This window comes from Macrosteles quadrilineatus, unplaced genomic scaffold (assembly GCF_028750875.1).
Source record: "Macrosteles quadrilineatus isolate MER2022 unplaced genomic scaffold, UCM_ALF_1.0 Scaffold_6__1_contigs__length_79288215, whole genome shotgun sequence".
NCBI classification, from domain to species: domain Eukaryota; kingdom Metazoa; phylum Arthropoda; class Insecta; order Hemiptera; family Cicadellidae; genus Macrosteles; species Macrosteles quadrilineatus.
Window position 1 is genome coordinate 44,091,010 of NW_026542599.1, and position 13,264 is coordinate 44,104,273.

Genomic DNA, 13,264 nt, shown 5'->3' on the forward strand with positions numbered 1-13,264 from the left:
TGTAAAAAAACAATTAACAATTAATCAAATATTTTATTTATTCTGACAAAGTTTATGAATCTGAATCCTAACCCTCCATTATTGGGACATATCTTTCATTAAAATTATTACAAGTGTTTAACAAACTTTAATAAGTGTTTTACTGTTAAATAATATGCACAAATCCGAATCACATGTTTCACTTCAACCAATTATATTAGGATCACGTACACTAATTCATCATTGTAAAAGTAACTGTAACCTGTAGTTCCTGTAACAAGGAAGTATCGCCACATAGCAGAGGCACATTCATCCCTCTAATCGATCGTCTGACCTACATGTCAAGGTCACATCCCTGCACTGATAACAGTCAGGCTACAGAGGTCATACAGAGGTGACATACGCATACATCCACCCCTCTTATCTATCATCTGACCTACATCTCAAGGTCACATACCTGCACTGATAACAGTCAGGCTACAGAGGTAGTGTGACATACGCATACATCCACCCCTCTAATCTATCATCTGACCTACATGTCAAGGTCACATCCCTGCACTGATAACAGTCAGGCTACAGAGGTAGTGTGACATACGCATACATCCACCCCTCTTATCTATCATCTGACCTACATGTCAAGGTCACATCAATGCATTGATAACAGTCAGGCTACAGAGGTAGTGTGACATACGCATACAGCCACCCCTCTTATCTATCATCTGACCTACATGTCAAGGTCACATCAATGCATTGATAACAGTCAGGCTACAGAGGTAGTGTGACATACGCATACAGCCACCCCTCTTATCTATCATCTGACCTACATCTCAAGGTCACATCCCTGCACTGATAACAGTCAGGCTACAGAGGTAGTGTGACATACGCATACATCCACTCCTCTTATCTATCATCTGACCTACATGTCAAGGTCACATCAATGCATTGATAACAGTCAGGCTACAGAGGTAGTGTGACATACGCATACAGCCACCCCTCTTATCTATCATCTGACCTACATGTCAAGGTCACATCAATGCATTGATAACAGTCAGGCTACAGAGGTAGTGTGACATACGCATACAGCCACCCCTCTTATCTATCATCTGACCTACATGTCAAGGTCACATCAATGCATTGATAACAGTCAGGCTACAGAGGTAGTGTGACATACGCATACAGCCACCCCTCTTATCTATCATCTGACCTACATCTCAAGGTCACATCCCTGCACTGATAACAGTCAGGCTACAGAGGTAGTGTGACATACGCATACATCCACTCCTCTTATCTATCATCTGACCTACATGTCAAGGTCACATCAACGCATTGATAACAGTCAGGCTACAGAGGTAGTGTGACATACGCATACATCCACCCCTCTTATCTATCATCTGACCTACATGTCAAGGTCACATCAATGCATTGATAACAGTCAGGCTACAGAGGTAGTGTGACATACGCATACATCCACTCCTCTTATCTATCATCTGACCTACATGTCAAGGTCACATCAACGCATTGATAACAGTCAGGCTACAGAGGTAGTGTGACATACGCATACATCCACCCCTCTTATCTATCATCTGACCTACATGTCAAGGTCACATCAATGCATTGATAACAGTCAGGCTACAGAGGTAGTGTGACATACGCATACATCCACCCCTCTTATCTATCATCTGACCTACATGTCAAGGTCACATCAACGCATTGATAACAGTCAGGCTACAGAGGTAGTGTGACATACGCATACAGCCACCCCTCTTATCTATCATCTGACCTACATGTCAAGGTCACATCAATGCATTGATAACAGTCAGGCTACAGAGGTAGTGTGACATACGCATACATCCACCCCTCTTATCTATCATCTGACCTACATGTCAAGGTCACATCAACGCATTGATAACAGTCAGGCTACAGAGGTAGTGTGACATACGCATACATCCACTCCTCTTATCTATCATCTGACCTACATGTCAAGGTCACATCAACGCATTGATAACAGTCAGGCTACAGAGGTAGTGTGACATACGCATACATCCACCCCTCTTATCTATCATCTGACCTACATGTCAAGGTCACATCAATGCATTGATAACAGTCAGGCTACAGAGGTAGTGTGACATACGCATACATCCACCCCTCTTATCTATCATCTGACCTACATGTCAAGGTCACATCAACGCATTGATAACAGTCAGGCTACAGAGGTAGTGTGACATACGCATACAGCCACCCCTCTTATCTATCATCTGACCTACATGTCAAGGTCACATCAATGCATTGATAACAGTCAGGCTACAGAGGTAGTGTGACATACGCATACATCCACCCCTCTTATCTATCATCTGACCTACATGTCAAGGTCACATCAACGCATTGATAACAGTCAGGCTACAGAGGTAGTGTGACATACGCATACATCCACCCCTCTTATCTATCATCTGACCTACATGTCAAGGTCACATCAATGCATTGATAACAGTCAGGCTACAGAGGTAGTGTGACATACGCATACATCCACCCCTCTTATCTATCATCTGACCTACATGTCAAGGTCACATCAACGCATTGATAACAGTCAGGCTACAGAGGTAGTGTGACATACGCATACATCCACTCCTCTTATCTATCATCTGACCTACATGTCAAGGTCACATCAATGCATTGATAACAGTCAGGCTACAGAGGTAGTGTGACATACGCATACAGCCACCCCTCTTATCTATCATCTGACCTACATGTCAAGGTCACATCAATGCATTGATAACAGTCAGGCTACAGAGGTAGTGTGACATACGCATACAGCCACCCCTCTTATCTATCATCTGACCTACATGTCAAGGTCACATCAATGCATTGATAACAGTCAGGCTACAGAGGTAGTGTGACATACGCATACAGCCACCCCTCTTATCTATCATCTGACCTACATCTCAAGGTCACATACCTGCACTGATAACAGTCAGGCTACAGAGGTAGTGTGACATACGCATACATCCACCCCTCTAATCTATCATCTGACCTACATGTCAAGGTCACATCAACGCATTGATAACAGTCAGGCTACAGAGGTCATACAGAGGTGACATACGCATACATCCACCCCTCTAATCTATCATCTGACCTACATGTCAAGGTCACATCAACGCATTGATAACAGTCAGGCTACAGAGGTAGTGTGACATACGCATACATTCACTCCTCTTATCTATCATCTGACCTACATGTCAAGGTCACATCAATGCATTGATAACAGTCAGGCTACAGAGGTAGTGTGACATACGCATACAGCCACCCCTCTTATCTATCATCTGACATACATGTCAAGGTCACATCCCTGCACTGATAACAGTCAGGCTACAGAGGTAGTGTGACTTACGCATACATCCACCCCTCTTATCTATCATCTGACCTACATCTCAAGGTCATATTCCTGCATTGATAACAGTCAGGCTACAGAGGTAGTGTGACATACGCATACATCCACCCCTCTTATCTATCATCTGACCTACATGTCAAGGTCACATCAATGCATTGATAACAGTCAGGCTACAGAGGTAGTGTGACATACGCATACAGCCACCCCTCTTATCTATCATCTGACCTACATATCAAGGTCACATCCCTGCACTGATAACAGTCAGGCTACAGAGGTCATACAGAGGTGACATACGCATACATCCACCCCTCTTATCTATCATCTGACCTACATCTCAAGGTCACATACCTGCACTGATAACAGTCAGGCTACAGAGGTAGTGTGACATACGCATACATCCACCCCTCTAATCTATCATCTGACCTACATGTCAAGGTCACATCAATGCATTGATAACAGTCAGGCTACAGAGGTAGTGTGACATACGCATACAGCCACCCCTCTTATCTATCATCTGACCTACATCTCAAGGTCACATCCCTGCACTGATAACAGTCAGGCTACAGAGGTAGTGTGACATACGCATACATCCACCCCTCTAAGCTATCATCTGACCTACATGTCAAGGTCACATCAACGCATTGATAACAGTCAGGCTACAGAGGTAGTGTGACATACGCATACATCCACTCCTCTTATCTATCATCTGACCTACATGTCAAGGTCACATCAATGCATTGATAACAGTCAGGCTACAGAGGTAGTGTGACATACGCATACAGCCACCCCTCTTATCTATCATCTGACCTACATGTCAAGGTCACATCCCTGCACTGATAACAGTCAGGCTACAGAGGTAGTGTGAATTACGCATACATCTACCCCTCTTATCTATCATCTGACCTACATCTCAAGGTCATATTCCTGCATTGATAACAGTCAGGCTACAGAGGTAGTGTGACATACGCATACATCCACTCCTCTTATCTATCATCTGACCTACATGTCAAGGTCACATCAATGCATTGATAACAGTCAGGCTACAGAGGTAGTGTGACATACGCATACAGCCACCCCTCTTATCTATCATCTGACCTACATGTCAAGGTCACATCCCTGCACTGATAACAGTCAGGCTACAGAGGTAGTGTGACTTACGCATACATCCACCCCTCTTATCTATCATCTGACCTACATGTCAAGGTCACATCCCTGCACTGATAACAGTCAGGCTACAGAGGTAGTGTGACATACGCATACAGCCACCCCTCTTATCTATCATCTGACCTACATGTCAAGGTCACATCAATGCATTGATAACAGTCAGGCTACAGAGGTAGTGTGACTTACGCATACATCCACCCCTCTTATCTATCATCTGACCTACATGTCAAGGTCACATCCCTGCACTGATAGCAGTCAGGCTACAGAGGTAGTGTGACTTACGCATACATCCACCCCTCTTATCTATCATCTGACCTACATCTCAAGGTCATATTCCTGCATTGATAACAGTCAGGCTACAGAGGTAGTGTGACTTACGCATACATCCACCCCTCTTATCTATCATCTGACCTACATGTCAAGGTCATATTCCTGCACTGATAACAGTCAGGCTACAGAGGTAGTGTGACATACGCATACATCCACCCCTCTTATCTATCATCTGACCTACATGTCAAGGTCACATCAATGCATTGATAACAGTCAGGCTACAGAGGTAGTGTGACATACGCATACAGCCACCCCTCTTATCTATCATCTGACCTACATGTCAAGGTCACATCCCTGCACTGATAACAGTCAGGCTACAGAGGTAGTGTGACATACGCAGCATACATCCACCCCTCTTATCAATCGTCCAACCTACATCTCAAGGTCACATCAATGCATTGATAACAGTCAGGCTACAGAGGTAGTGTGACATACGCATACAGCCACCCCTCTTATCTATCATCTGACCTACATGTCAAGGTCACATTCCTGCACTGATAACAGTCAGGCTACAGAGGTAGTGTGACATACGCAGCATACATCCACCCCTCTTATCAATCGTCCAACCTACATCTCAAGGTCACATCAATGCATTGATAACAGTCAGGCTACAGAGGTAGTGTGACATCCACCCCTTTTATCTATAGTTCGACTTACTTCTCAAGGTCACATCACTGCATTGATAACAGATCTCTGTGATAGCATTCATTATAATACGATAATACAGAGGGGATTGATGTCCATACGAATCTTGGAGAGAAAATGGTGACCCGATAATATGTTATTTTTATAATCAATTTATAGATATAGATTCTTTGTGTACATTCCCGGTAATATATACTCAATATATTTGTGTTATTTGGTTGCTAGGTTCGTTTCAAATTGGAATTAGTTAAATTTCGACAATTAATTTTGCAAAGGTAATATTGGTACAGTATTTTGTAACATTATTTATTAGTTTAACTGATCATTAAAATCGCTCATGTTCACCCTAAAGATATACCTGTCACAACCATACCAACATTACAATTAATAATATTCTATCACTGTCACTTAATATATTTTAAAATAATAATAGTAATGTCGATGATGCATTACTAACCACAACGAAGCTAGCAAATAGTAAATACTACACTAGATGGTTTTCTAATACTCTAACGGAATTGCCTTTTACATGATCGTTTTAACTAATTTAACATTTTTTATATTCAAATGTTGTTTGATCTTTCGCCAATTGGTGCACGTTTATGCAAGCTTTAAAAACTATGCAACTGAGGTCTTAATTGTAATCTGTTAAACACACAATTATATTTAGATATTAGAATTCGAGAGCTTTCGAAAAACTTTACTCTTTTTACACACTTTGCTTTTAGGACATGCAGTAATGTAATTTTATCGAAACATTACATTCAGTTCGCACTAATCAACCAAGCATAAAATCTCATTTCCAATTGTACTAATTGTATCTTCAACCAATTTAAAGCCCCATTTAGTCATTGATTGAAAACTGGCACTTGAACCACGATAACATCTTCACAATTCTCCAACCTACACACTGCCCTTAGAAAATCCGCAACAACCCTTCGTAAATAACAATTACTGTATTTCATACAGTATGCAGATAATAAATCACGACATTTGGCAACGCTGTAAGTTCGATCAGCTGATCGTGTGTTATTGACAGATTGAGGTTAACTTGCCTTATGCCGGTCGGTCGCTGCATCCCACATACTCGCAGCCTGGTCGCACACCGACTGTCGTCTGCTCTGCTTTTTCCCTCCACCCCTCCCCTCCCCTCATTCGCCCCACCACTGACACACTCCCCTTGGTGCATTCCCCCACCACCACTGCTCAATCGTTAATTGATCACTCTAATCTTATTGAAAGTTGTTACTGACTGCGAAAAATGCTAGGTCGTTCGTTTTACAAGGCCTTTTTATCGGCCGTCTTTGAAATCAGGTATTTTGTATCAGTGGTATTCCGAAACTCGTCAGTAAATTGAACGAATTGATAATTCATTTAAATTTTTGGTCAATAGTGATTTTTGTCTTTATAAGAATGAAGAGGCAACACCAATTCGTATGGTTTTTCCTTACAGGCTTATGATGGACTTTTCGTTATTCAACTACTACTTTATTTTGGTATGTAACATACAATAAATTGAAATCATAAGTTATGTTTCGGTTCTAACCTAACACAACTCAATCCAACATAAAATAAACTGATTCTAAACAGGATTTCTAAATAATTAGGTTCAAACTGTAAACACAAAGTGGTAGTCGTATAACGGAAAATGTCCACACATTGCAGTGTTTTTAGTGGAGTGAAGGGAGTTCTTTCGGATAAAATTCTCCCCAAAACAAAAAAAAATATTTTCCTAATGTAGGTGGGCTCAAAACCATCGAGTAGGTAGTAGGTCTATTATTTCCTCTTATCTAACATAAGTCATAATAATAAGTGAGATTTACCCGGACCTCCATGTCAGAAGTTCTCCATTCTAACCACTAGACTAGACTACACGCACACCTAAATTGCATATTCAAAGTAATAATACTAAAGTACATAACAAACATAACGACAGAACTTCCGTTGTTCATTTTAAATACTTTGGGATGACCTAAGTGAAAAGGGTGCGCCGGTAAATTATTTACGAATTGTCCTCTTCCATTTACAAACCCCCTGAACCAACACCACCACTCACTTAGAAGTACTTTAATAGAAGAATTTCATAATCTCTTTATTAATAAGATTTTTTTATTTTACAAGATTTTTTAAAACCCCCAGCCCCCCCCCCCCCCGCCCGCCCAACCCTCTGCCCCACAAGTTGCAAAAGTAAGTTCGAGTAGCTATGGACAGCTAAACTTGAAGATGGGCAAAGTTCTGTTGTTTGATCAAGTGAGAAACTAAACTACAATAGGATGAACCCAATACCAATTGTTTGAAGTTTTGCAAAAATCGTTCCTATATGCTATACTGTAATATGACCAATGTTTGCTTGTATGTGTGTATGTTTGCACACATATCTCGAAAACGCAATTGACGATTTCCTTCAAATGTTGTAAATAATTTATATCTGGCCTAAAAAAGTGTTTACTGTGGTTAGAACTGCCAACAAAAATATAATTACGCAAATGAATGATATAAAATGTTTTATATCATTATGAAAGAGTAAACGAAAGACTTGTAACACGTGTTTATAATAAGCCATCCAGAGTACACTAGCAAATTACACAATACAGTACAAAGGGAAACCAACAGTTGTAACTACTGAGCAAAGATTACACTGAAGATTCTTGATATAGGAATGATATTCTTGATATAAGAGGGGTACAATGGAAATAAACTATACCGAGCAATGGCTCAGTCCCCAGATACTATCTATTATACGTGAAGCTCTTTATGAACACTATTCCTTTCTTATTTTGTGGTCCAATTTCAACGTGTGAGCTGTCAAAAAATTCGTCTCAATTTGCAGTTTTGCAATAAGGTTTTAGAATTTACAAATTCTTACAAGGGCGCGAGGTGCTCTCAAAGGTAGATTTTCTCCCATAAGAATTACATTGAACAAATAAAAACATAAACAAAACAGCTGTCTATAAAAATATACTCATCAGCTTTTTGGAGTAAATATTCATGTTTGTAATATTCAGAAGGTTATAGACCAATGTTAACAGTTTAACAGGCTTTGTTGGAAGAACATAATAAAATTCCCCGAGTTCAAAGAAAGAAATATTGAAAACAGGAATAGTAGACAATTAATAAAAGATCTTGTGTGTATGATAAGAGTAAAAGAAGATAGGCCTGGTCTAACTGTAAGGCATACAGATAAACACTCACTTGGTGAGATGAATAGTACAGTATTTGCTAGTTCTGCTATGCAACTTACTTTGAAATGAGAAAAAATACACGAAGAATATACACTGTTGTAACTGTGGTAAAGTAAACTTGACTAATGAGAGTATAACATTGAATTCGCCCCATTACAATCAAATAAATACGTACAATAAATGTTTAATGGTAAGAGCTAATAGGGAGGTCGGGAAACATTTGTAGAAAACGATAGAAAACAATAAGTGTTTGTTATGTAAAACGTTTATTAACAGCGTGAGTATTTCCATTGCTTTTAGTGGAGTCTCTTAAACTCATAGAAAAATTATGACTATTCTAAGTTTTTAACACCTGTACAACACCGGTACTTGAAAATTGCTCGATTTCGAGCAACAGGTACACTATACTTACTGTAAGTATTATTTATTTAACTATTGATGTTTATTAATTGTAAGATAGGAAGTTATTTTTGTTATCGATAGTTGTATTTATTCATTCTTGTATACAGTAGGAGAGAAAATCGGAGAGCAAACATTGTTCGGCCGTAGAGAGAGTTAAATGCGGACGAAGTTTGAAGACCCCTCTCCCACAAACCCTCAATGAACGAGCTACAGTACAAGAAGCTCAGGGCAATTAATTTGAGGCCCGGTCTGCGCCCAGATTGTCCAGCAATCCATTTAAGTCCGGCCAATGTAACAATCCAGCGTGCACTGGCTATGTCGTCATGGTAAAACTGTTTATAGAACTTCCATTCAAGTTCCACTGTGGAACATAGGATCGCCTGATTATTGTTGAATGTCACGGTTTTGAACAACGCAACAATACACTTACTAATTTACACTAGACCAGTGTTTCCCAACTTTTGGTTCTGCGGTAGTATGTTCTCAGGATCGAACCGGTGACCGTTTATTAGGCGAGCACTATAACAACTCAGTTAGTTTGCTATAGAAATTTCCTTTTTCTAAAAGGTTCTAAATCAAAGTGTAGACATTTCTCAACAAACAGCTTGGCACGAACCAGATCGCGCGACGAAATGTCCGCGAGGACAGACATAGGTCAGACACAGGAGGGCTGTTTTCAAGGGTGGTTTGTATAGCAACCACTGGTACTGTATCCTGTTTAGGGATAGGGTAACAAAACATTGGCGCCATCATAGATCAAACTGTCCTCTAAGCCGAAGATTATTGACTGGTGAATTTTATTGGGATCACTCTAAAAGGTGCAACAAAAAAATAAGGCAATCGACATTAGGCACACAAACATTACTTAATCTCCTTATCTTCATGAGTACAAATGCTCATTTTCAAATGCTGTTAACCGCTAGCTTGGTATCCCATGTTTCAAGACAAAATTTGATACATCTAATAAATCTATTTGAGGTACTTTATTTAATTTTTTACTAAATAGACACCATTATTCAAAGATCCAAGACCTTTTTTAATATTTTTAAATTTTGCATACAGGTACGAAAATGGTTATTAAATCTGTTACTAGGTACATTTAATCTAAAACTGGCTTAAGCCTTACATTGGCATAGGGCCATAGGATGTCCACTCCTTTCAATATTCAAAGGTACTGCACATAAACTGTACAAAAGTCTAACAATCTATTTCATTCAATCGAACAAAAAGTTCGCTATTACACCGCGACCTATACAGATAATACGTTAATAACTGCTTACAATACACGATTACAAGGGTGAAATGGTCGATTTCCACAACAATAGCACCCTTACATGTGGCGTGTGCAGATTGTCCTCACCCTAGTATCGTATTACAAGGTCTGAACAAACTCTCCACGCGCATAGGATTATATAACGCTACGTCAGAGCTCAGAATGCATCTTCACGAGTATTTGGACTTTCTCTTTCCACGCTACAAAATGCGTCCTAGTACGCCTACGTGGACGGATTAGAAACGATTGACCACAAAATACCGTTTCAAAGATTTGTTACATCCGTTTGGTAACTGATTAGTACAGAAGTTCATTTGTATAAAATACAACTGAGTGATGTTATGGTGTGACTTTTATTTGAGGAGATTCTCTAAAATAGAGAATGTTTTTTTCACACTTGGGAGCATATCACAATTTTCCCGTTGGTTATAAATTAAAGTAGATTGAAGTGATCGGAATCAATTTGTTAATGCTTTCGACCACTATATGTACTGTCTTTGACGATTGACATAAAGTATGTCACATACAATGATGTATATAAAGTACATTGAACTTTATTCACGAATAAAATACAGCTATGCCTAGGCCTAGATCCTCCTATATGTCTTCACATGCCACACCTAAAAACTACCACAACTTAAATTAACTGTCTTCCCTGATATGGTCCAAAATAACACAAACCTTTCCATGAAGTAAATGAGTGAAACCCAAAGCAAACTTTTTTTCCAACGCCAGTGGCATTTCACGAGAGAGTCACGTTTAACCTTACAAGTTATTGTATCCCAGAACTCTATATTAGCCTACATCATTTACCTGTACATTTGGTAATTAACTGTGCATTTTGGGATTCCAGTCGTCATTGGAATTTGGTACACATTCAAAGAAGCTCTGATAAGTTTCAAGATTCTAACACTCATGGGGCAGTTATAGTGGTCTTTCAGTTCTCAGCGTTAGCGAAGTTATCGCATTTCAGTGCTCGATGGATTGTTTAGTATTACTTCAATACTCAGTTGTAAGTTATTGGATCCCAAAACTTAATTACACTTTATCGTTTATATTCCGTACTCATTTACTTCTAGTCGTCGAATGTTCCCAATTCGATTGTTCGGTTGTAATCGAACTAAATATCGATACCAACACAGATCCTAGTCGACAGTTTATGAATGAACAGTCGGGGGTGGTCTATCCCTGATATATTACCGTCATATTTCACCATGTTCTGTAGGATCCGAATCTGAATTTGCTGCAGTGCAGGTTCAAAGATGTTTAGCAATTTAACCCTCAGAATAATTTTTATGAAATACATAGTCTACACCTTTTGTTTAAATATACTTCGAAATTACCCGAACTACTGGGTGTTGTCATTAGAGTACGGTTAAGAACCATTCGGTAAATGGTGAGATTTAATCCCGGTCTTCCAGAACAAAATTATCACTTCACTGTGGTGACGAAGACTTTAAGACAGTATATGTAAAACTATTGAAATTATTGTTATGAAAACACGTACTATCCGTTACATTATATGCAACCATTGATTTATTAACAAGCATTTATAGTGTTTGGGAAATTATTGAGAACGTTTTTCATCGTGATTGGTAAAAACGATGGTGGTAGTAAGTAGTAAAAGCTGTGGTGAAAACTATGGTGGTAGTACAAACACCATACGAAAGCGATTAGTGATGAACACTTGTTTTTTTCTCACTAATCGTGATGGAAAATGTACGTAATAATTTTTCAAACACCGCAATGCATCTATTTTAAAACACCGATTAATCTACCTCCAACTGTCAATGCATCTATGTTAAAACACCGATTAATCTACCTCCATCTACCATACTATCGTTCCAGACACGATAACGATCACGTTTCTACTATCATGGATTGACAGGACGATGACTAGGCATATTAGACCTAGTCAGTTTATATAACAGCTTGTTCTATACTTACAACCATGTTTGCTTAGATTTGTCATAAAGCACTATTTTCAAATCAAAACCTATGTGTGAATTTTGCTTATAGATTTTAGCGGTAATAAGATGTACAACCATACATTTTACTCCTCGTTGATGGGTAATAGTTGGCTAGTTAATATTTAGCGTAGAGTGAATACGTTCACGTGCACTCGACAGAATTTGATAAACACGCTTTGAAATACAATTATGTATACAGTTTTTTTTTTTTTTTTTTTTTCAGAAAATCTAGTTAAATAATTGCTGGGGTTGTTAATATTTAGTTGAACGTACAACTTACCCTTATTGCAAAAATCACAAACTTAACGGTTAAAACAAAACAATAGCATCGACAAACAACTGGCAAATGGGTCTTGACGGTCTTGACCAAGTTATGTCCCTGATTGTTTTTTTTCTAATTAACAATGACATTAACAGCTGACTTTGATATTTTACAGTTGCACCAACCTGCTTGCGAATCGATTCCAAAATAAAGTATGGATATCAATGCAATGGTTAAAACTTAAGTTGAAATAGTAGTCGCTATACTATAAGCCTTTTCTAAACATCAAATCACGACCTAAGCCATAAACAAAGATGAACAAAAAACATTTTTCAGTCTTAGCATAGACTATGAATATTGTGAAATATAAGTAACAGAAAATAACGGTGAAAATGCAAGGTCGTATATTTCTTAAAACAACGCCAAAGAGAGCGCCAGAGCGTTGCAAGAGGTAATGACTTGTCATTCAGGAAGGAAGATGTATTCAGCTTGGATATCATCTTGTATGGTTTCTATAGAATAATTAATTATTAAAACTCATTTTAAGTAAACTCAACCAAAAACTATTTATTTTACAAAAACTAAACAAATATGTAAACAAACCAAATAGCAGATGATTCATACTTCATAACTCAGCTGGTAACAATAATCCTACATTTCTCCCCACCCAAT

At 38.9% G+C, this 13,264-nt stretch overlaps 1 protein-coding gene across 2 annotated transcripts in view; it reads right to left on the reverse strand.

The window, feature by feature from the left end:
* The window catches only part of LOC128996360 (facilitated trehalose transporter Tret1-like), a 178,436-nt gene extending 171,824 nt beyond the window's left edge, over window positions 1–6,612 (reverse strand). For both annotated transcript variants that reach the window (XM_054421642.1, XM_054421641.1), the window contains exon 1: window positions 6,559–6,612. In XM_054421642.1, the coding sequence (XP_054277617.1) occupies window positions 6,559–6,588 (30 nt within the window). In that variant the 5' untranslated portion in view covers window positions 6,589–6,612. The remainder of the gene's footprint in view (window positions 1–6,558) is intronic.
* Window positions 6,613–13,264: the final 6,652 nt, after the last annotated feature.